Source organism: Alosa alosa, chromosome 1, assembly GCF_017589495.1.
Source record: "Alosa alosa isolate M-15738 ecotype Scorff River chromosome 1, AALO_Geno_1.1, whole genome shotgun sequence".
Lineage (NCBI taxonomy): Eukaryota > Metazoa > Chordata > Actinopteri > Clupeiformes > Clupeidae > Alosa > Alosa alosa.
This window is the reverse complement of record NC_063189.1, coordinates 30,503,910-30,529,440: the sequence shown is the minus strand read 5'-3', so window position 1 is coordinate 30,529,440 and position 25,531 is coordinate 30,503,910. Positions and strand designations below refer to the sequence as shown.

The following is a 25,531-nucleotide window of genomic DNA, read 5'->3' as shown; positions in this document are numbered from 1 at the left end:
GAGAGAGAGAGAGAGAGAGAGAGAAATAAGAAAGACATACCCTCAGGATCTCTCTGCAGATGTAGGCGGTCCACTCTTCCTTCAGAGTGTTCCCTTTGGTGTTCTTAATGAGGTCCGTCACCGACCCCGCCCCACAGAACTCCATCACCAGCTGTACAAGTAGAGGCACACATCAGCATTTCTCTCTTGTGTGTGTGTGTGTGTGTGTGTGACTGAGTATGACATTGAAAATAGTAAACAGAGAGATAGACAGACATGATGACATAATATCACATAAGTTCCTGAGCTTTGTCCACTGTGTGTGGACCTAACAACTAATCTAAATCAGTGAGGTTTTCCACATTATAGCCAAAACTCCAAAAACAACAAAGCAATCCAGACACCAACTCCAAAAACAACAAATAACAACAGCACCAACTAACAAAACCAAATGAACACCAAGAAGAAGTGTCAAACAAAGATGGAGTGCATTACTCAGCATATGTTCAAACTTCTTTATTTCAACAGAAAGAGAGAGAGAGAGAGAGAGAGAGAGAGAGAGAGAGAGAGCACAGATAGAGGGGAGAGAATGATGCAGCCCTTATGAACACAGGAGTTGCATATTCTCATCTATTCAAAGCAGAGACTTTGGCCCGTTTACTGATAAAAACGAATGATAAATATCTTTGCCTTCAACGCAAGTAGGACTTGAATGGGCACATTTATCTCATGGCTGCCACTGTAGGCTATACATATGCACACGGGGACTTGACCTAAGACAAGCCGATGAATATGAACGAGCCGACAGAGGGAGGGCACGGGGAGGGCACGACTGGAGGTCAAAACCTGTTCATCAAACTCTGGGTGAAGCAATCATTTGATGCAAGAGGCAACACAATGTTTTGTTCTGCTCTGAACTGTCTGGTTAAGTGCAACGTGTGACACTTTTGACAAGATAAAATATGACTGACTCGAGTTTATACCAGGTCACTGGGCAGGGTTGTTTTATCAGTGCTATTTATGCCGCATACCGATTTGTACAACGAAAGCACAGATTCAGAACAAGTGAAGATTGGCTGACACACAGCGGCAGTTCAGCAGGTGAGAGAGCATTTTAGAAAGCCCATTACAGCTGCAGGAGAGCCTGACAGATCGCTGTGAGAGATGCAATGTTGAAACAGGAGTGTGACATTTCCAAAGCACACTCTCATTTGTACTGATTCCCCCTTTGATGAAACTTCAAACAGGGAAAAACGACTTAAATGAAAAAGATTATATTGTCATTTGCCTGCAGAGGCTTTTAAAGAATATCCAACTGTGGAAAAAAAAGGAGAATTGCCATCATCAAACATGATGTGAAATAGCCCAGTAATATGTTTTGATAGTACAAAAGGGTGCTGGCGGGAGGAGAAGGAGGAGGAAGAGGAGGAAGAGGAGGAGTGTGTCAGCTAATCCAGGCTCATTCACCTCCTCGGGCTTCTTTTGCTTAGTGGAGGCGGCGAGCCTCTGTAAGGCCAAGCGACACCAGGCTCCGGTGAAAAGGGCAACTGCCAAGCCCTCTCAGCACCACTGCTCAGACACCTCTCCTCCAGAGTGTGTGTCTGTGTGTGTGTGTGTGAGAGTGTGTGTGTGAGCATGTGTATGTGTGTGAGAAAGAGAGGGTGAGTGTGAGTTCCCTACAGGCGCCAGGAGTCTCACAGCCCAGCAGCTCGCTACAGGGAGGGACTCACACTCACTCACTCTCTCTCTCTCACATACACACACATACACACACACACAGACTCTCATACATATTTTTCTCTCTCTCTCTCTCACACACACACACACTCTCTCTCGCTCTTTCACAAACTTTATCTATAGAAATGGGGTAAAACAGCACACACAAACACACACACACAGGATAATAACAATAACCTGGAACTAGATTTCTGCTAACAGTAGATGGGGGTGGTTAAACCTCATTCGGCCCAACCACACTCTCTCTCAGCCCTTAGGTCCACCCTGCTCCCTGACCCCCTCAGCTGTCCCACCCTCCCCACGTAATGGCCTTCAGAGCCTTTTCACGCTACCCACTCGGCCAGAGCCCCGAGAGTGACAGGAGGAGGCCACGGGCCTCTCCCCCTCCGGCAGGCAGGGGAGCGCTGGTCTGGGTGGCATGGCGTGTGTGCAGCCAGCTCAGAGCAAATGTCCTCGCTCGGAGAAGCGCCCTCGGCTGAAGACGCAGCATGAGTTATAATGCATTATTCATGCGCCTTCAGTTTGCCTTCGCCTGCCGAAGAGGCAGATCTGCTGTTACCGAATCAATTTCTGGGCAGATATCCTCCTGCTAGAATAGAATGGGAAATGTTCTAAATCCCAAAATCCGGATGGATGTCACAAACAGCACGTCACTCTTTCATCCAACATTAGCGTTAGCATTTCACTGGCTCCCAGCCTATAAAAAGGGCTGGCAGCGCTAGAGAAAAAGTGAATGATAGCCTATACTATAGTGCAGTGTGTAGAAATGCTAAAAATAACTGACAACAGGAGGAGAAATTGATCGGTGCTTATTGTCGAGATTGTCAGACTCAGAGTGACTCATTCTCAGATAGTCAGCCATCTCACACCCTCCAGGTTTATGCCCCAGCTAATGTATAAAGCATTCAGACACCCCAACGTTTACGGCAGATGCCGAAACTCCCTGGGCTAAATTAAAGTCTCTCTCTCTCTCTCTCTCTCTCTCTCTCTCTGGTAACGTGTCTCTCCTGACTTTAGACTTCTGCTTTCTGCTCCTTGCCAGCTGATTTTCCCCTCTTCTATCTCTGGTCATGAAAGGGGAACTGTGATATCATTTCAGGCCACCGCTGACAGAGCTAGCCTGCTGAGCTGAAGTGCATCTTAGACTGGAACTATTTTTGTGAGTCTGACTCTGTCAGACCACACCGTGGTCAATGATGCAGCACAGCAGACAATAGTGCATCTCGTACGAGTATAAAGTTCTATTTCAAAAGAATTTCAGACAAAAGCCAACAAGAAGACATGCAGTTTTGTTTGTTACCTTCTATGAACCTGGCAGCATGTAAACCTCTTTACCTATAGAGGATTTAGTAACAAAGCATTACAACTGTAGATTTAGACCAAAGTCCAGATATACAATCCCCTCAATTCCAAAAGCATTACAAGTGAAACTCAAAGCATTACAACTGTAGATTTAGACTAAAGTCCAGATATACAGTCCCCTCAATTCCCACTGGTATTCTCAGAAAAGAGTGACCTCAGAAGCAAAGTTATGTCAGTGTCTGTCTTGTTTATCCAGCACCGGCTTTGCAAACAACAATGTCCACAGACAAGGTAGAATACAGTATGTTGCATGATTTACAGTATGAAAGTACGATGTATTGCGACATCAAACGCAAGTCAAATTTGTAGTTTCTTATGTCTCATTCCATCTAACTACAGATCCGCTACCCGATCAGGCAAACTTACACAGTGTGGTTATAGCCGATAGAGGGCTGCGAAGCGAATGCAGAAGTGACGTTCACCCTGTTACAAGTTTATGAAACACTGAAACGATTTTGGAAACATTATTTTAAGGTACAAAAAACTCATTGGTGTTGCTTTAAAGGAGCGCAGTGAATGCACTCAACGCATCCAGGAGGCTCCACACTGCACCCATAGCACCAGTCTCTGTTTGCTGTCTCAGCGTGACCATACACAGGAGATGAACACCAAATGAAGGGATGAGGGGTAATAAGCGTCAGCCGAGGTGGCGTCCAGGCGGGGCTGGCCCGTACGGTGGTCAGAATGCAGAGACAGAGAGATGGGTCCTTAGACGAACTGGCTGCTCCTTCTTCACTAGCGCGGCGTGGTTAACCCCCAACCCCCTCCTTAACTCGCACTCCGAGCTTCGCTATCGGCAGACCAGCCGCCCCCACTGCTGATAAAGCAAATACAATTACCCCGTCAGCTGTTGGCGCGACACCTCCAGATAGCAGACAATCGAGGCACTCTCCCTCGGCTGCTCGGACGGAGTGATCCTCCAATCGATATCACGCACACGCAGAGCACCACTGCCCAGGCGCACACACACACAGGCACACTGCACACACACCTTGGCTCATTCAGCTCTCTCTCTCTCTCTTTACCCTCCTAAATCATCCCATCCTCTGTGGCCACTGCACCGCAGGGACAACCAGTGAGGCATCCTCCTTTTCAACCGCACACTGTCCATCAGAGTCCTACGTGGCTTATGGCTGCAGAACGGAGTCTCCCAGTCTCCCATGCGCACAAACAAACACACACACACACACACACACACACACACTGTGAAACAAACATACACACACATACATTCATATCCACTCTAAAAGGTAGATACCACGCGAATGCAGAGCAACACTGTCCAGGCACACACACACACACACATTCACTCTAAAAGTAGTGGCATAATTGCTGCTCCAAGCAGCAGCCTGAGTGGGCACAGTACTAACATGCTCTCCAGCACTTTTCATTAGCGTAGCCGAGCGGCCGCAGGCCCACTGCACACTGCACTCAGGCCCCAGCAGCCTTCGCTCCCAACAGCACACACAAGGCGGCTAAAAGCCCCTCTTTCCAAATCTGGACTGAAAGAGCTCTCGGCAGGGTAATTAGGCGCCTGGACATCACTCGGGGGCAGCAGAGGCCGCGGTGGTCCCAGGAGATGTTATATTAGGGTATACAGGACCCGGTAAGACCCACAAACAGGCTAGGCAGCACCGGAAGAATAGACAAAAGCCCTGACTACAAAATCTCAGTTGTATGCCAACACCATGTACCGAATAAGCAGAAGTCTAACATAACCTGTTATCATTTATCACACACCCATGTAGACACACACAACCACACACACACACAATCACTTACCCAAAGCTGGTCATCTATGCCTGGTGGGTTCTTCTTGACGAAGGCACCATAGTAGGTGGCGATGTTGCGGTGGTGGGAGTACTTCTTCAGCATGTTAATCTCCGCCTTGATCTCCTCCTCTTCATCCTGCAACAGTGGCATCCATTACTACTGGCATGTGTGGCTCACCATGGGAGCATTTAGCAATCATCTTCATACACTGTAATGGACTGCATGCAACAGCTTGCGACACACACGTTGTTCCATGTAATGTATAGCCCACAACATGATGTAACCACCACAGTGCTTGATGAGTAACGCGTTGTTTCGTTTCTCAGCACAAGGGAACTGGCCTGTGCTGGACCTCCATGTTGGAAGATGGGGCCAGGTCAGGGGTCTGCAGATTAGCCGATCTCAAAGCCATTAGACTCCGCTCTAACGTGCACCTCCGGGCCAGCTAACAACCCCCAGGAGACACATTTCAAACCTTGAATGCACTGGACACAGAGTCATTTTTAACTGCAGCACATTACTACTCTCTCCTAACGTCCTTCCTCTACCTCTGTCCATCCTGTAGGTCCTCATGGAGAGCCGCTAAGACTGACACACATTCATACATACAGCTCTGGAAAAAAGAGACCACTGCACATTTTCTGAGGTCATCCTACTGTTGCTGAGTGACCTTTGAATGAGTTGACAGTCATATTCAAAATTAAGAGACCACTGCACATTTGAATATGACGGTCAACTCATTCGAATGTCACTCAGCAAACCTTACGATGACATCAGAAAAATGTGCAGTGGTCTCTTCATTTTTTCTAGAGCTGTACATACGCACAGTGAGGAGGACAAAGTTCAAGGAAAACATTGATCTATGGTTTCCCGCTCAATGGGCTATTGTATAGATAAATCAACAGGAAATAATGCAGTACAATAAGATCTGCCGAGCTTTCATTTACTCTGGGCCCGCAGTCCTGTGGAGAGCATTAATCATCACGCGGAGCAGAGCAGAGCAAATCAGGGGTCGCATCAAAAGCAGCCTCCTGCTCCTCCTCCTCCTGCGGCTGCTCATGGATCCTGACTCAGCTGGGGCTCCTTCAGCAGGGCTGCTGCAGGTCGTCCATCTGGCCGAGTCAGGTTCCGGGGCTAGGGCTCAGGACTCCACCCCACCTGGTGGAGGGAGGGACCTGCTGGGGCTGGGCTAGAATGCGACGGCGGCGGTCGGCAGGTGAAGATGGATGCTTCTAGGCTAGGGGAGGTGCGGCCAGGCTGAAGGCACAGTAAAACGTCTCGCTGGGACAAAGCCCACACAAACTACAGCCAGTGGTCGGAGTCTGACTGAGTCAGAGACTGTTGCTGCCCATCAAACCGTCCATCACAACTGAGGCCTCTAAACTGAACTCATGGAGCAGGGCTTTCACTCAGGATGTGTTGGGGAAATCAACTGAGGAAAGGAGCATGTTTCTGGGAGGCTGATGGTGGCAGCTTCGCAAATATTATCTAAGAGGCACAACGCTGTGACAAGCGCCGTGACTCAGATAAGCGATTTTTTTATATAATGTTTAATATTATCAAAAGCGGCAGGCAGCCAGGGGTTGGTTGAATGGGCGCGTGCGTGGGCGAAGATGAAAGCGTGCCAGTAGGTTATGGGCACCCGCTGACTCATGCTGCCTCGCTGCGTCACAGGCACAGACTCACAGAGACGCGTCCCGAGAGAGAGAGAGAGAGAGAGAGAGAGAGAGAGAGAGAGAGAGAGAGAGAGAGAGAGAGAGATACTGTAGAGAGAGGGGTAGAGGGCCTGAAATATTCATCTGAGGAGCGACATACACAACAATGCTCTCTGGCAGCCCCTCCCAAACCTGCCGTCACAAAGAGCAGCACGATACATGGGGAGATCGGAAGACACAGGAAATCCATAAATCAGATAAAAGAGGACAAAGAGATCGAAAGAGAGAAAGAAAAAGGGATGGATAGATAGAGAGAAAAATAGAAAGAGAGATGGATAGGTAGAGGTTGGATGGAGAAATGAAGATGTTGACAGGAAGATGGGATGAAAGATGAAATGATGGTGTGAGGCCTTAGATGTGGAAATGGTCAGGACTCAGAGGGATGGAGCAGAAGGCACACTCACCCCAGTCACGTCCATGACCTTGATAGCCGCCAGCTGACCGGTCTTGACATGACGGCCCTGCAAATAAATAAATAAAAAGGTAAGTACATACATACATACATACATACATACATACATACATACATACATATATAAAGTGAAAAAGTTGACACTGTACACAAAACACAGCAAACATTGGCACAGTGGCCAGCGAGCCTTTGTCAAACATGTGAGTTTTACGGTCATTCCAAAAGTCAATATGAGTGTGATGAACTGATGAGGAGTCGCTTCTGCAGAGCTCAATCAGTGTCAGCATGTTAGTAATCAAGGAGGTCACGGTATCAGTGAGCTGACAACCCCAGATCATTAGCTGCGTGTCTTGTGCCTCCTGGGCACGTTGGGGGTTAACCACCTGAGACGTCTGCACCTTCACATGGAATTATGTGTGTTTTATCTTTTGACCTGCTCTTTAGCTTTTTTTACAATCTACACACAAGCCCATCCCAAACATTCACATACACATTCCCAAGTTCGGAGGAAATCTTCACTTCTTAAATCTTAATTAGCCTGCTTAAGCATAAAGGAGATAAGATACCTTGCCAACATACTGACAACTCAACCCATCAGCATTGCATGCCATAACACACACAGCGAGTTTGTGCTTGTCAGTGCGCACCAAACTGCACCAGACTGTGATTGACAGTCAGATCTCACACATCCCTACTCTGGTTGGACCAGAAGAATCGGGAACTGTGGATTTTTAAAAAACAAATAACATGCTCTAGGTGGAGGTAGAAGTGCGGCAGTTTTTTTCTAAAACCGGCTGATTTATGTTGTTCTGTTGGAGCATAGTGTCGGTTTCAGTGAATATGATCAAAAAAATCTTACCAACTGCAGCTTTAAGCATAAAGGAAACTACTGTAGATGTAGCGCTATCACTGGAGTCAATTTGTCTCCACCTCCTAAGTCCATCCCCTTCTCTTGCAACTTTTGTGTATGTAAAAGAGTGTGTGCATGTGTGCGTTTGCTTTTATGTATATGTGCGCTACTCTGCGTGTGTGTTTTCGCTTATGAGAATGAGTATCAAATAAAATATATAATATCAGGTTTTTTCAAACAAAACAAAAAAACAAACAAAAAAACAGTTCTGTCTAAAACATGCCTCCACACTGGCACTGTGTCCATATCTTAATTAAAGACATTATTAACTAGATTATTTTTGCACTGTCTCTCTCAGCAAAATATGACAGGGCAGCAAAACATCCCATGTGACCCTACTGTTAGTTCTAGAGACCTTTGTAAAATTGGTGTGGCTCCTTTAAGAATTTAGAGCAAGCGGCTACCTAGCGAGAGGTAAAGCGAGAAGATGCTTCTGCCAAAACAGAGTTAGTGAACGAGACTTATGCATTGTCTAAACTATTGGCCATTGAATAAAGTGGTGATTTTTTCGCGACATCTCTTGATCTGCCTGTTGCTTATGACTTCAGATAAAGTAGAAGTGAATTGGGCGCTGACTTTGGTCTTGGAGCATATGGGGACTATAATTAAATGATCCGACTAATGTAACTATTTGGACTGAAATACAGGCAGGGAAGGTAACATTTCTCAGTATAAACGACCAAAATGTGTGATAACAAAACACTATGCAAACAACATTTTATCTACTGAAACAGAAACCCCATGGAGTTTGTTTTGTATGCTAGGCTACACTCACGCATAGTTTAGGTGAGCTATAGTTAAAACAGAAAACCATATGTGCAAGGGTATTAGCTGCATTCAATGCAGATACATGAATCTAGCTAGTTGTATGTTCTTTAAGTGAAAAACTGAAATAGCTGCTACGCTTCGCGAGTAGGCTTCATGAACGTGTAGAGGCTACAATAATTTAGGGGAAACTATGTATCGGTGGGTAGTATCGGGGAATTTTTATGTGTAATGAGTATATGGGGGCCCAGTATCGTCCGATCCCCTCATGCCAGTATCAGCATCGGGCCATTACTAGAGGGGTGCTCTGTTCATTATTCATTAGCCTACATACTGAAAGTGGTGTGGCAGCATAGGGGACAAATCCTAGCCAAGAGAAACTAAAATGTCAGTAAAGTCACAAGCCCATCCCAAACATTCACATACACATTCCCAAGTTCGAGGAAATCTTCACTTAAATCTTAATTAGCCTGCTTAAGCATAAAGGAGATAAGATACCTTGCCAACATACTGACAACTCAACCCATCAGCATTGCATGCCATAACACACACAGCGAGTTTGCAGAAAGTTTTGTCAGCGCACTAAACTGCACCAGACTGTGATTGACAGTCAGATCTCACACATCCTACTCTGGTTGGACCAGAAGAATCAGAACTGTGGATTTTAAAAACAACATGCTCTAGGTGGAGGTAGAAGTGCGGCAGTTTTTTCTAAAAAAACCGGCTGATTTATGTTGTTCTGTTGGAGCATAGTGTCGGTTCCCAGTGGAATATGATCAAAAAAAAATCTTACCAACTGCAGCTTTAAGCATAAAGGAAACTACTGTAGATGTAAAGGCCACTGAGTCAATTTGTTCCACCTCTAGTCCATCCCTCTTGCAACTTTGTGTATAAAAGAGAGTGTGCATGTGTGCGTTTGCTTTATGTATATGTGTGTGCTACCTATGCGGTGTGTTTTCGCCAGGAGAATGAGTATCAAATAAATATATAATATCAGGCTTTTTTTCAAAACAAAAAAAAAAAAAACAAAACAAAAAACAGTTCTGTCTAAAATATACCTCCACACTGGCACTGTGTCCATATCTTACTAAAGACATTATTAACTAGATTATTTTTTTGCACTGTCTTCTTCTCAGCAAAATATGACAGGGCAGCAAAAAACATCCCATGTGACCCTACTACTGTTAGTTCTAGAGACCTTTGTAAATTGGTGTGGCTCCTTTAAGAATTTAGAGCAAGCGCTACCTAGCTTAGAGGTAAAGCGAAGATGTTTCTGCCAAAACAGAGTTAGTGAACGACTTATGCATTGTCTAAACTATTGGCCATTGAATAAAGTGGTGATTTTCAGACATCTTTTGGATCTGCCTGTTGCTTATGATCAGATAAAGTAGGAAGTGAATTGGGCGCCGACTTTGGTCTGGAGCATATGGGGACTATAATTAAATGATCCTAACCATGTAACTATTTGGACTGAAATACAGGCAGGGAAGGTAACATTTCTCAGTATAAACGACCAAAATGTGTGTGATAACAAAAACACTATGCAAAACAACATTTTATCTACTGAAACAGAAACCCCATGGAGTTTGTTTTGTATGCTAGGCTACACTCACGATAGTTTAGGTGAGCTTATAGTTAAAAACAGAAACCATATGTGCAAGGGTATTAGCTGCATTCAATGCAGATACATGAATCTAGCTAGTTGTATGTTCTTTAAGTGAAAACTGAAATAGCTGCTACGCCGGGCAGTAGGCTTCATGAACGGTAGAGGCTAAGCAATAATTTAGGGGAAACTATGTATCGGGTGGGTAGTATCGGGGAATTTTTTATGTGTACGAAAGGGGTCTGAGATCGGCCCGATCCCCGATGCCAGTATCGATATCGGGCCATTACTAGAGGGGTGCTCTGTACATTATTCATTAGCCTACATAATGAAAGTGGTATGGCAGCATAGGGGACAAATCCTAGCCAAGAGAAACTAAAATGTCAGTAAAAGTCACAAGCCCATCCCAAACATTCACATACACATTCCCAAGTTCGGAGGAAATCTTCACTTCTTAAATCTTAATTAGCCTGCTTAAGCATAAAGGAGATAAGATACCTTGCCAACATACTGACAACTCAACCCATCAGCATTGCATGCCATAACACACACAGCGAAGTTTGTGCTTGTCAGCGACTAAACTGCACCAGACTGTGATTGACAGTCAGATCTCACACATCCCTACTCTGGTTGGACCAGAAGAATCAGGAACTGTGGATTTTTAAAAAACAAATAACATGCTCTAGGTGGAGGTAGAAGTGCGGCAGTTTTTTTCTAAAACCGGCTGATTTATGTTGTTCTGTTGGAGCATAGTGTCGGTTTCAGTGAATATGATCAAAAAAATCTTACCAACTGCAGCTTTAAGCATAAAGGAAACTACTGTAGATGTAGCGCTTTCACTGGAGTCAATTTGTCTCCACCTCCTAGTCCATCCCCTTCTCTTGCAACTTTTGTGTATGTAAAAGAGTGTGTGCATGTGTGCGTTTGCTTTTATGTATATGTGTGCTACTCTGCGTGTGTGTTTTCGCTTGTGAGAATGAGTATCAAATAAAATATATAATATCAGGCTTTTTCAAACAAAACAAAAAAACAAACAAAAAAACAGTTCTGTCTAAAACATGCCTCCACACTGGCACTGTGTCCATATCTTAATTAAAGACATTATTAACTAGATTATTTTTGCACTGTCTCTCTCAGCAAAATATGACAGGGCAGCAAAACATCCCATGTGACCCTACTGTTAGTTCTAGAGACCTTTGTAAAATTGGTGTGGCTCCTTTAAGAATTTAGAGCAAGCGGCTACCTAGCGAGAGGTAAAGCGAGAAGATGCTTCTGCCAAAACAGAGTTAGTGAACGAGACTTATGCATTGTCTAAACTATTGGCCATTGAATAAAGTGGTGATTTTTCGCACATCTCTTGGATCTGCCTGTTGCTTATGACTTCAGATAAAGTAGAAGTGAATTGGGCGCTGACTTTGGTCTTGGAGCATATGGGGACTATAATTAAATGATCCGACTAATGTAACTATTTGGACTGAAATACAGGCAGGGAAGGTAACATTTCTCAGTATAAACGACCAAAATGTGTGATAACAAAACACTATGCAAACAACATTTTATCTACTGAAACAGAAACCCCATGGAGTTTGTTTTGTATGCTAGGCTACACTCACGCATAGTTTAGGTGAGCTATAGTTAAAACAGAAAACCATATGTGCAAGGGTATTAGCTGCATTCAATGCAGATACATGAATCTAGCTTGTTGTATGTTCTTTAAGTGAAAAACTGAAATAGCTGCTACGCTTCGCGAGTAGGCTTCATGAACGTGTAGAGGCTACAATAATTTAGGGGAAACTATGTATCGGTGGGTGGTATCGGGGAATTTTTATGTGTACGAGTATATGGGCCCAGTATCGGCCCGATCCCCGATGCCAGTATCAGTATCGGGCCATTACTAGAGGGGTGCTCTGTACATTATTCATTAGCCTACATACTGAAAGTGGTGTGGCAGCATAGGGGACAAATCCTAGCCAAGAGAAACTAAAATGTCAGTAAAAGTCAAGGCATTGTGTGGGTATGTTTGAACAGCAGGGATTTAGACTAATCCTGACGGAACAATTCCACGGAACCCTTTAAAAACTGCACAGTGTGACTAGATGTGCAACGGCTTTGGGGCGTGAGAAATGTCTGCCTCACTTTTGTCAGATGGAAATGATTTTCAAAGTCTGTTGATTAGAGAAATGGAAATTGGTGTATGTCTGAAAGGAAACGGGAGAGAACAAAATGTCTGTCATAATGTCGTTGATGACGAGCATTTCTGACACCTCTATGAGGAAATGACTTCAGGTTTTAATGGACCACAGAGAAGACCGGGCGTGGGGGACTCTGTTATCTTAGTTAGCTTGTTACTCTGGGGAAAATACTGTTACATTAGAGTTCAGGCCCATGGCCGCCATCACCAACCACCCTACTTCCACTCCAGCCCGCCCCCCCTATATCCACACTCTCCGCCAGTTACTGGTCACATGGAGATTTTCTGTAGGATCAGTCTGTCCCCATTCCAGTGTCACAAGGATCTTTTGTTCAGAGCCAATAATGGAATTAGCGCTAGCGCTAACACTAGCCCCAGTGTGGCCAGCACAGTAAAGCCTGAGCTTTCACAGTGTGGAGCGGACTCTTCAGAACCAGAGCAGATGCCTTAAGACAGGGAAGGAAGGGGCAGAGAGAGAGAGAGAGAGAGAGAGAGAGAGAGAGAGAGAGAGAGAGAGAGAGAGAGAGAGAGAGAGAGAGAGAGAGAGAGAGAGAGAGAGAGAGAGAGAGAGAGAGAGAGAGAGAGAGAGAGCCAGAGGGCAGAGATGGTGCAGGAAATAGAAACTGCCCGGTGGAGCACGCTGCTAGCACAGGAAGGCTTCTCTGCTGGGTGGCCGAGAGGTTGTTGGGACGGTGACCCTGAAATATGCTTGTGTCCTGGCTATCCAAATCCCTGTACTCCCCCTGCTCCTCTCTCCGCCGGACGCAACAGTACGTGACTGGGCACTCTCCCTCACTTCCCACAGGGAACCAACGCGTTCATTCAGCGCAACCACAAACACAAATTACTGCTCAAGTCTCTGTTGTCTGTGTCTGTGCGCGCGTGTGTGTGTGAGTGTGTGTTCTGTAGGCAGTGACCTTGCTGCTCTGCCATCCTGTCTCGTCTCACACATTTACCGAGACCTGTGCCAGGTTACCACTGAGAAATGGGTTAGAAATAAGACTACTTGGAAGCCACACACACACACACACACACACACACACACACACACACACACACACACACACACACACAGAGAGAGAAAGAGAGAGATACAGAGACAGAAAGAAAGAGAGGAGAAAGATAGAGAGAGAGCAAGAAGGAGAGAAGGAGGGAGGGAGAAAGGGATAGATAGAGAGATAAGAAAAGAACAGGAGATAGTGTGCTGCCACAACTAGTGTGCTGTGGGGAAAGACAGATAGAGAGGTCAGCCTTGGCAGTTAAATATCAATAAAAACAAAATTGCCTTTGTCAAATAACACATTTCCTTAGTGGACATCTCTTTATATCAAACCAGCTACTAATGATTGTTTGTCAAGAGAATTCAGACACTGTCAGGCAAATGACACCACCAATTTCACTGTCTCTGTTCACATTCACACACACGTTCACAAACACACACACACACACACACACAGACAAACATACTGTATATATAAACACACACACACAATTTTGCACAAAACAACAAAACGCTAGAGACTATACTTGAGCTATATGCTCACTGTTACATCACTACCACCCTAGACATGACAATCTCAAAAGTCAAACTATGTCTCCAACCATAATAATTTACAAAGTTCTTTCTCAAAAGAACAGCAGGAATTCTTCCTGGGAAGCAGGCTATTGCCAAAGCCTGCCATCCTGACCTACTTCTGCACAATGCTGCCTCATACATGCCAGGGCTCTGTGAAAGAAGGCAGGGGGTGGGGTGTGTTTGTGTGTGTGTGTGTGTGTGTGTGTGGGGGTGGTGGTGGGGCTAGATTATGTTCCAATCTTACAGGCCGGCTAGATTATGCTCCAATCTTATAGATGGATCAGAGAATAATGCCCAAACTCATCACTTTGTAAATCAAAAGAAGGTAAGAATGAATGTGTGTTTGTATGCTTGTTTGTGTGTGTGTGTGTGTGTGTGTGTGTGTGTGTGTGTGTGTGTGTGTGTGTGTGTGTGTGTGTGTGTGTGTGTGTGTGTTCACTTTCTGTAGGTCTTATGTAAAACAGACAGAGGGTAAGAGAGGTGAGAGGCAGACAGAAAGATTGAAGTCTCCTGTCTAATATGTTGTAATGAAATATATGATTAAGACCCCTCCCATTTCCTTGAACACATAAAGAGAGTGAGAGCGAGAGAGCGAGAGAGAGAGAGAGAGTGAGAGAGCGAGTGAGTGAAAGTGAGTGAGAGAGAGTAAGAGAGAGTGAGTGAGTGAGAGAGAGAGAGAGAGAGAGAGTGCAAGAGAGAGAGAGTGAGCCATTGTCTACCAAGCAACCGCTCCTCTCGCTAATTCACCTGCACCTCTCGGCACTACCAGTCACAGAAGTGTCCAGACTACAGGGGGTCAAATCCTGGTCAAGCTCTTACAAAACCTCAAACCCAGTCCCAGCCAAGTGGAATCTCTGGGCACTAAGTTCAGTGCAGTAGCTAGCCTACATTTACTGTCACACTGAGCCCAATACTACCTCCTTCCAAGGTGGGAATTATTCTTTTGCTATTCCTACAGATGCCTTAGTCCATAGCTATTACCAAGGCTGTTGTCTCAGAGTGGTTCAAGTCTGCCACCCTGCTGGAAGACACAGTCATCCTCAGCATTGGTTGGTGAAGGCCAGCTGAAAGCCCAGCCCTCCAGGGAGCCATCCGCATTTTAAACATTCTGCTTTGGCACAGTGGCTCAGGGTCCTCTCCATCCACGCCCATGAAGGGTCTGTGGGGGAGGGAGAGGAGCATAAGGATGAGGAAGGGACAGCCAGCAAGACAGGGTGCTGGTCCAATACATACCCTACAGCAGTGGTTCTCAAAGTGATTGGGCGTGATCAGCAGACTGCTCTGGCTGGGACTAAATGGTGCTGCGTGTGTGTGGACTGCACCCAGAGGGGAGGAACACAAGCTGTGGGAACCCAGGCATGAATATGAAATGACCGCTGTGACGAACGCTGTAATGTACAACGCAGCGTGGGGCCATGCGGTCCACTGTTAACATCCCTGCGTATGTGACATACTTGAAGTTGTCCATAATCACACAGAAAGTCCTTTCCCCACAAGCACACAACACAATGGGGCTCTCTTATCAGCGTACTGGATTACTCTCACAAACACGTTTATCAGAGGGCTAACACAAAGACCACTCAGATGGCCGTGTGTGAAGGCACCCTCTTCCCTGGGAGAGGAGGCCTTCACACAGATGTTTTCAAAGCGAAAGAGTGAAAGAAGAGCAAACTATGACTTGAGCTATTGAAATAGCACAACAACAGCTATAAGCCAGTCATCTCATGTCTCACAGGCAAAACATGTGACTGCTAGACCATACACATTATTAAAACATGGATACTGACATACATACATACAGAAAGAGGCGTCATCTGGTGTGTGTGTGTGTGTGTGTGTGGGTGTGTAAGTGTGAGAGAGAGAGAGAGAGAGAGAGAGAGTGGATGCCTTGGCTATGGTGGGATCTAAACACTGAGGCATGCGGCCTTTCACATAATTAAAAAATGAGCCGGCTGGCCTCATTCTCCTCTGCAGCTCCTAAATAGGCCAGCGAGCCGAGAGGAGGAGGGGCTGGAGAGGGTGGAGGGGTGGAGGGGTGTGGGGACACATGGAGGAGGGGGATCTCGCAAAACAGCCTCTTCTGATGACACCAGCCCAGCTACTCGGGCCCATCGAAGTGCAGGAAGTGTGGGGTGACCGTCTGCCAACATGTCCAGGGATGGCCAGAGTCAGGCCGATAGCCACCTGAGCATGCGAGTGGGGTGGCGGTGGTGGTGGGGGGGGGGTGATGACCGTCGGCCAGGACAGTCTGAGGTGATAAATAATGAAGGGCCACTGGTCTGGCCAGATGCTGCAAAGGGTCTTCTGTGACAGACACCACATGCTGAAACGCCTCTGAATAACACTGAACTGAGAGAACATAAGGGAGGGAATAATGCTAGCATAGGGACTTGTATCTGGACATAGAGGGAATAATGCTAGTCTGCATAGGGACTTGTATCATCCTCACCTCCAAACACACAGTCACACCTTCACTCAAATGTTCTCCATTTCACTTTTGCTTTCACTTATTATCTCGCACACAATCATACACCCACACACATACATACACCCACACGCATTCACATTCATCTATCTATACCTGCATTACTCACTTGTACACAAACACATGACTGAGTTAGAATAAAATTATACTAAAAGGGATACACATTATTGCACATTTTCACTGTACCTGATACATGATGACTATATAAAACTATTAGAAGAAAACATACCGAGCCCTGCAGGACTGTGAAAACCTGACATTTAGCAACATGCTTTATCATCTGTATACCAAAAGACAGAGCACAAACAGAAGGTCAGTTTTACAGAGATGGTGAGTTTACTTACTGCATTCTGTACAGGTGCAGCTCATGCTTGAACTTGACAGCTTCAAAGAAAATATCAGATTTTCAGAACACTTTATCTTTTCCAAAATCCAAACATTCTTGTAAACCTTGACCAATGACGTCCTGCTGCACTGGCCAGTGCCTCTCACCAGAAACAAGCCCGACCTTCAAAAGGCCTCGCTTTAAATGGACGTGATGTGAGACATCTGGTCTATCTCCAGGTAAATGAATGCAAGAAGGCCCCAACTAGGCGACTAAGGACAGGACAGGTCTTCTGAGGATAGTCAATCCTTCACTGAGGTATCTTGAAAGAGAAAGTCTATTGTGTGAGTCGTTGTGAGTGTTGTGTTTCTTTGACAAGGGCCTTGCCACTAGGGACCTGTGTTGTTAATTTCCAAGCCACTCCAATAACAACTCATTTTCATCAATTAATTTATAAAGCAAGTCGCAGAATTACTAACAGAAAAAAAGCCCATTAAGAAACAATTCCTATCCAGATTTTCTCTTAGCCTAAATGACAATGCAGCTTCTTTCAGAAGAGATCCCATTACGTTTGCACAGGACCCTCTCCCCAGTCTCTCCAATTCAATATCACAGGCAACAAAAACAAACTTGCTTATCTGATTAAAAGGAACAAACATAAAAGAAATGCAGCATGTAGGAGGGTTTTGGAGATGAATAACAAAAGAAAAAGTCAATCCCATCCACAACTAGTTTAACAAGTATCGTCCATGTAAATTAAAAAGACATTCAAAAGAAGTGCAAGTTTTGTTTGTCCAGTAATTTAAATACTTTTTTTCCCTCCAGGCCTCGTGCAGTCTGGCCACAATCAACGTCAGCACTTTCCGGCCACTGTTGCATACAAACACTGCTCTGCAGTGGATGGATTGCTTTGAAAATGCATGGTACTTCCTTACTGTAACCTAGCAACAAATACAGTGCCAGCCTCTGTGTACAGTAAGTAGCCTATGACGGGGTGAGGGGAGAGGGGGACTTTTGGGAGCCCTTCATCAGCTCTGGTGTTTTCTTTGTCTCCACTCGACTCGGTTCAGATAAACAGAGTCTGTTCGGTGGACGCTGTTCGGACTGTGTTCAGGGCCGCTCTTGTTCCAGGCCACTTGCCCTCAACTCAACTCTCTGATAAACTGCCCCTTGTCCCTCACAGTGACACCATTGGCTGTAGGGAACTCGGACAGCTGCTATGAAAGACTAATGGTGAAGTCACTGCTTTGTGAACTCTTGATGTTCAGTTTCAAGACAAACAAAAAAAAACAACCACAACAACAACAGCAGCAACAACAACGAGTCTGTACATAACTTTCTGAATGGATTTGTAGTTGAGGGAACGTTTGCCTCACTTCCTGTTCACCTACCCCACAGACAGGATGCCCTCGGTGGAAAATGGTGCTCATCAGATCCATTGTCTGTGAGCATAGCTCAGCGCTGGCCATGGAGATGGAGAGGGACAATTACTTGTTCATCAGATTAAACAGCACGGCCCAACGGTCCGGCTAGCAAAGCCTGCGCGTGCTGGGGTCCCATAAATACTGAGGTAATCTCCACCGCAGATCAGAAGGAGGCCTTAAACAGAAAAGGCAATCTCCTTCTCTCTCCCTGTTCCTAAAGTGGACTTAAAGCTCCTTCTGCGAGAGCCAATGCTAGAGAGCTAATTAAGTGCAGTGCAGAACTGTTTTAGAGATCTTTTAGGCTGCAGAGAATGTTAGTTTAAGAGTTTGAAATTGGAGCAGTTGTGAAAAATTTTTTAAAAAAGGTTTTTTTTCATAAACAGTTCTTGATGTGTGTTTACAGTGTGGTTTTGCAAACAGGTCACCGTCAGTTGGTGGTATGACTAACCTGTAACCAAAAACCAATGACTCCATTACAGGAATAAGGGTGCAACCACACCAGCAAGACTGTGGAGTGGTACAATCGCTGAGCTACTGGAGCAGGCCATCACACATACCAGGAAATGGACAAGAGAAGAGCCATGAAGAGAGAGGAAGTGGCCACAGACTACTCTGGTGGGGGTGGGGTTAGCGGGGGCAGAGGATGTGACTGCCACATTGGATCAGTAAACAGGAGTAGAGCCCATTGCTCTGATGGGCATGATAACCCCGTGCCTCTCCGTCCATGGTTGAGGAAGTTCCTTTCTGCCTGACCCATGCCATGCCATCCTACTATGGGTGAACTGCCCTCATGGGTAGCTGAGTGGGTGGGTGGTGGGCTGTTGAGCGACCAGCACTATAAACTAGGCCAGCAACCCTGGGAGGACAAGGAGCAGAAAAGGGGCAGTGGCTGTCCCGATGGGGTGATGAGCAGGCCAGCCTCTGTTGAGTGGTGCTCCAAGGACACTGATGGCTAATAGAGCTGCCATGATGTGGAGATGTGGTGGGACGCAGCTTCTGTGGGACCGTGTCTGTGAGTGAAAAGAGGGGTAGGACAGCAAGTAATGTCTATGTATTCTGTATAAAATCAAACCAGTGTTGGCCAGTGTGCGTGCATATCTATGGTCAACACTTCCTCATCTTTATGCACCAGTGAACACTGGAGTTAATGTAGCCTGCTGACCAGTGAACCTTCCACAGTCAGGTTAATAGTTAATTTCACATACTCTAGCAAAAGGTCAGAGCCACACAGAGACACAAAAAAGGGGATTAAAAACCCTGAAGTCCACATCCCTGGAAGGTCTCCATTTTCCAATAACGGCTTTATTTGCTTTTGCTTTCCACAGCTCAACAAGAAACAGAGAAAGAGGGAAAGTAAAAAAAACAACAACAAAAAAGCAGGATCAATGGAATAACTCACACAGCCTCCCGCGAGTCCTGTGGCTTTAATGGGGAAAGTCAGTCAAGCTTGCAAAGTAATTACCTCGAAGACTGGGATAGGGAGGAGGAGGATGAGGAGGAAGAGGAGAAAGGGGGTGGCACTGCCTGGTGACACAGCACATTAGGGACACAACAAAGGAAGTCGCTGACAGACACAGTGTCACTAAAATGCCATCCAATCAAGCAATAGTGCCAGGGCTGGCTGCCCTATCCCAACGGGCAATGGGGGGCCTAGTGCCATCAGCAGATCCTCCATCCTGAGTGTAACACACGAGGACATCAATTGTAATAATCATCATCGGCATCATTTATATCAGTAAACGTTATGAGACAAGACAGACGGCAAAAGAAAACCCTGAAAGTGTGAAGAAAACAGGCCATTTCATCAGCAGGAGACGCCAGCTCCCCTTCTCAGCAGTAAGCCATGTTTCAGAGCCCTACCTATTAGACCTCATCATCAGCACACTTCCGCTCATGGTCCACAAAGCCCAGGCACAACTCGAACTAAGATTTGGGAGTTAAAACAGAAAACAAAAAGTAAAATAAAATCAAACAAAAACACCAGAGGCCTGCGAGCCTGGAGCCAAGCACCAGCAGACGCCAGCGCTGTGCAGGCCTGCCAGGCGCGAAATGGAGCCCACGGAGAGGACCGCTCCAATCTCGCACTCCCCTGGAAAACGGACGCTCTCCTGGGCGGATGAGCAACACCCGCACCCAACACCTAGCTGCTGGACGCCCAACACACGCACACACACACAAAACACGCTCACTCTGAGATTCTGACGCAGGTACGGCACTGCACTGCGCAGCTCTACTGTTTCATGGAGCACTATGTATGTACAAGACCTGAACACTGATGAGTCAGCTCGATGGTCCTACATGACACAGGACAGCTATAGGTCATGCATGAGAACACTGCTTGTTGATAGACCTTGCACTGCCCATCACACACATTTCTTCAACATATCTACAATACAAGGCCAGACAACTGGCAGCCTTATGCATTCAAATCCTGCACAGTGACAAAATGAACACAAAGGGGTGAACAAAGGCTTCTCCTCTAAGCACAGAGCGATAAACCCGTGCGCTGATTAGTCAGACACACTTGAATGGCAATAACAGAACCCTGTGGGAAGCACGACAGCAATAAATAAAGCCGTCATGTAAACACTGTCTCTCTGGAATGAAATGGAAATCATTGTGCCTCAGAAATGGCTTAATTACAGAGAAAAGCCAATTATAAGCCCAGTGCAGCAATGTGAACGGGGGGAAGGGGGTGCCTTGAGTCCATCTTTCATTCTTGAATCTTTACTATGGTTTTCCATTTCTTAATCTTTCTCTAAAATTCTTGCTCAGTTTTAGAAATCTTTCTCATTCCATCTCTCCCTCTAGGTCTCTCTCCCTCTAGGTCTCTCTCTCGTGCTTTCTGGCTGGGGTTCGATCAATAGAAATTAGATTTTACACATCATGCCTGTGTGATAGATGCCACAGTGCTATCCAAGACATTGCAATCACACACAATCGATTTCTGTCCACACACACACGACAAAAAATTATTTTTACCCCTCGGTTGCATCTTTGTGCATCCTCAACAAATGGTTACACATTGGTTAATTTGATACTGCACACAAGACTTCTCTTATAGCAGTCTTCCTTTAAATGCTCTATTGACCATTTTAATGAGCTTTTCTTCACATTGCACTCTTCGACCAAATCTGCAATACGCCATTAAATAATACATCAGCCACACCACATTGAACGCTTCCTCAGAGATCACACACTGCACATTGATTGTTGTCCTTACGCCTTCAGCCTCCAGATTAAACGAGACCCATCTTACTAGCAAATCTCTGGGGTCTAGGAGCGCCTACCATCGCGCAGAGTAAACACCCGAGCAAAGGCCGGGGCGAGTCCTCCCCACCTGATCGACCCCGACGCTGCCCAGATACGAGCTGCCGTCACGAAGGGCCTTCTGGGGCACGTGCTGCTATGGCGACCGTCTGCGGCCGGATCGATTTAGTGGTTTGGAGCATCGGAGACGACGTACTTGGCCCTGATGGGTGAAGGAAGGAGCAGTGGAGTAGTGATTAGTCTGTGTGAGGTCAGTCCTGCTGCTGCACTCTCTGTGATGTCATTCCTGTCCATCAGTCAATTCCTGCTTTGAACTCTACTGTCTTTTTTATGCGTGTGTTCCGGAAGGTTGGAATCCATCAAGTCTTCTTTTTGACACTCTTCAACTGATGCAAAGAGGTGCAACATTTTTCTCTCACTGTAAGAGCCTGACTTAAGTGAAAAATGGGGGCACTTTGGAGATCTGACAACTCAGATCTCAGTGTTTGGGGAAGTGGGGTGTCACCTGAGGGTCTTCTCTATTTGTTTTGCAACTTTGAGCTTGGCAAAAACAGAACAGAGAAAGCACTTCCAACACTAATTTCTGTAATAGATGTGTACTGTACTGAGAACTGGTGGTATGTGTTCCTAAAAAAGATTTGGAAGGGTTGAATATTTTTTTTCATGAACACATGTCTGTATTGGATTACTGGAGGACCACACACTGGCTCTGTTTCACAACTCATGAAGAACAAACAAACAAACAAACAAACAAACAGGTAGAGGCGATGAGAAACGAGGTGTGTCCCCATCCTTTCACCCTCTCCCACTGCCTTCTTCCACACACCTGTCACACTCCATCAGAGTGGCAAGTGCAGTGTCACACCTTTCCCTGCCCTCCCGTGAAGCGCCATCGGGACAGAAAAGCCTGGAGCACAGCCCATCACATCTACGTCTCTCTTCGTTTCCGCATCTCTCTCTCTCTTCATCTCTCTCTCTCTCCCCCTCTCTCTCTGTCTCTATTCATCTCTCTCTCTCTCCCCCTCTCTCTCTGTCTCTATTCATCTCTCTATCTCTCCCCCTGTCTCTCTTCATCTCTCCATCTCTCCCTCTCTCCATCTCTCCATCTCTCCATCTCTCCATCTCTCCATCTCTCCATCTCTCCATCTCTCCATCTCTGCCTCTCCCAACTTTGCCAAGGTTCCTCCCCTTAACACAAAACTCCTCTCTCCTTCAAATCTAACTGGAAGGATGAATGATATTTTGGAACTGAAACAGCCAGACCCGACATGTCTGGCAGCTAAAACGTCACACACACACACACACACACACACACACACACACACACACACACACACACACACACACCTAGGACTGGCTATTTCCTGTTGCTCTCCTCTCCTCTCCTCTCCTCCAGAGCATTCCAATCCTCTTTCCGTGTAAGAGGACAAGAGTGATGAGAGTCGGCAGTAGCCTGCGGTCCTGATCCTCCCCGGGTGGGTGGGAGTGTGTGTGTGTGGGGGGGTGAGAGAGGGACGAGGTGGCCTGAGGCCCTCCAGTATGACAAGGCCTCCTCTAGCTCCTGGCTGAGTGCTGCTCCTAATCCACCAGCACAGAGCAAGTGGACTGCCAATGTGTACAGCCACAGCAGTGCAGCAAAGCCATTTGAAGAGTGAAACATTTTTTTTGGAATTAAACTTGCTTACAAGTACACACGTACACACACGCACACAGACACGCGCACACACACACACACACACACACACGCGGCATTGAGGAACAAGAGGGCCCACAGACAAAAGTGTAAAAATGGCAAAGGAAAGTGGTGTGCATCGGCAGACTTGACATCAGGAGGAGTGTGGAAATGTTCACAAGGATGTCTGAATCTGTGTGTGTGTGTGTGTGTGTACTGGGTATTGTGGGTTGATCATTTATGCATGCCATCCGAGCCTCCCCTGCCTGAGTGGCTGTTGACAGGCTGTCTACGGCTGTAGGACCTGCCTGCTGCACCGTCACCACAGACAGGCACGGCTGGAGGGAGGAGATGTGGGGGCACCCCTCACCCTCCTCACCCTCTCTCCCCCCTAACCGCCATCCAAACCTCCCTGCCTGCCAGCTTGCCAGAGGTGTGGGAGAGAGGCAGGTGGAGCAGCACGCCGCAACACTCTGGCAGCGCTAGAGGTCAGCTGAATGATAAAGCCCTATCTACATACCACATGAGGAGGAGGATAGTGAGAGAGAAAGAAAGAGGAGAGAAAGAGAGAAGAGAGAGAGAAATAGAGAGAGAGTGTGAGGTGTGTGTGTGTGTGTGTGTGTGTGTGTGTGTGTGTGAGAGAGTGTGAGTGAGTGAGTGAGTGAGAAAAAGACAGACAGAGAAAGACAGAGATGAATAGGAAGAGAAGGGGGAAGAAGAGTGGAGACTAGTCACAACTAACCTACATGAGCAGAAAGGGAAACCCAAGCAGGGGAGAGTGGAGCGACTAGACTAGATTAGATTAGACTAGAAGGACAACAAGCAGGGGACAGTGGAGCGACTAGATTAGACTAGACTAGAAGGACAACAAGCAGGGAAGAGTGGAGCGACTAGACTAGACTAGACTAGAAGGACAACAAGCAGGGGACAGTGGAGCGACTAGACTAGACTAGAAGGACAACTAGACTAGACTAGAAGGACAACAAGCAGGGGACAGTGGAGCGACTAGACTAGACTAGACTAGAAAGGACAACAAGCAGGGGACAGTGGAGCCACTAGACTAGACTAGAAGGACAACCAGACCAGACTAGAAAGGACAACAAGCAGGGGACAGTGGAGCGGCGACCAGACTAGACTAGACTAGACAAGAAGGACAACAAGGGGACAGTGGAAGCCACTAGACCAGACTAGAAAGGACAACCAGACCAGACTAGAAGGACAACAAGCCAAGGAGAATGAAGCTTAGACTAGACTAGACTAGACTAGAAGGACAACAAGCAAGGGAGAGTGGAGCGACTAGACTAGACTAGACTAGGAGGACAACAAGCAGGGGACAGTGGAGCGACTAGACTAGACTAGACTAGACTAGACTAGACAACAAGCAGGGGACAGTGGAGCGACTAGACTAGATTAGACTAGACTAGAAGGACAACAAGCAGGGAAGAGTGGAGCGACTAGACTAGACTAGACTAGACAACAAGCAGGGGACAGTGGAGCGACTAGACTAGACTAGACTAGAAGGACAACAAACAGGGGAGAGTGGAGCGACTAGACTAAATTAGACTAGACTAGAAGGACAACACTTTAGAGACAAAGGAAATGGGGGAGGGGAGGGGCGAGGGGCGAGTGATGGCAGCAGGCACGCAGCAGAGCATCGTGATGAAGCTCGGTGTCCTGCAATGCCTCCTGGACCTTTCTGAGGAGTCGCCCAAGCGTTCCTAAGGAGGTCTTTATAGACAGCTAGTATTGATGGTGCTAGGGCGAGATGGAGGAAGAAGGGAGATTACTGACAGCAGGAGACGTTAATTGACCCTTGGCTGGCCTTCAGGGCACTGGAATTGCATTATGGCTAAGTAGGGCGTAGGTGCGCTGCCAGGGGTGGTGGAGATGAGCGGGGGGTGGATTATACTGGCACCCTGATGCCAGGTGAGTGACTGGCACACCAGTATGCCTGATATTACCATGGCAACACACCAGGCTCTTCAAGACCGACCTAAGTGGCTGTGGGTGTGTTATTGATTTTGCAGTCACACATGTGAGCGAATGAGAGTGTGTGCTATTACTGTAGCCAAATCATGACCTTTAGGTCCACACGAAATCGGCGACATCAAAAGCACTGCCGCCATTTAAGACATTTAAAAACACTGAGGCGGCATCAGTGAGTCCATTTTAATTTATTATTAATACCAGACAGTTATTTGTCTAGGGCGTTTTCTGCCCTTCCTTGCTAACTGAAAGCACGTAAAGGGGATAGCAGAAAATAATGAGTTGTTTTTCCCCTTAGTATCACACGTAAGTTCATAATCTGGAAAATACACCAATTAATCAAAAT

At 46.4% G+C, this 25,531-nt stretch overlaps 1 protein-coding gene across 8 annotated transcripts in view; it reads right to left on the bottom strand.

Moving 5' to 3' along the window:
• Window positions 1-25,531, bottom strand: part of tnika (TRAF2 and NCK interacting kinase a) — an 83,590-nt gene that overhangs the window by 39,581 nt on the left and 18,478 nt on the right. For all 8 annotated transcript variants that reach the window (XM_048256456.1, XM_048256465.1, XM_048256482.1 and 5 more), the window contains exons 3-5: window positions 6,971-7,027; window positions 4,861-4,986; window positions 41-151 (exon numbers count right to left, since the gene is read on the bottom strand). In XM_048256456.1, the coding sequence (XP_048112413.1) occupies window positions 41-151; window positions 4,861-4,986; window positions 6,971-7,027 (294 nt within the window). The remainder of the gene's footprint in view (window positions 1-40; window positions 152-4,860; window positions 4,987-6,970; window positions 7,028-25,531) is intronic.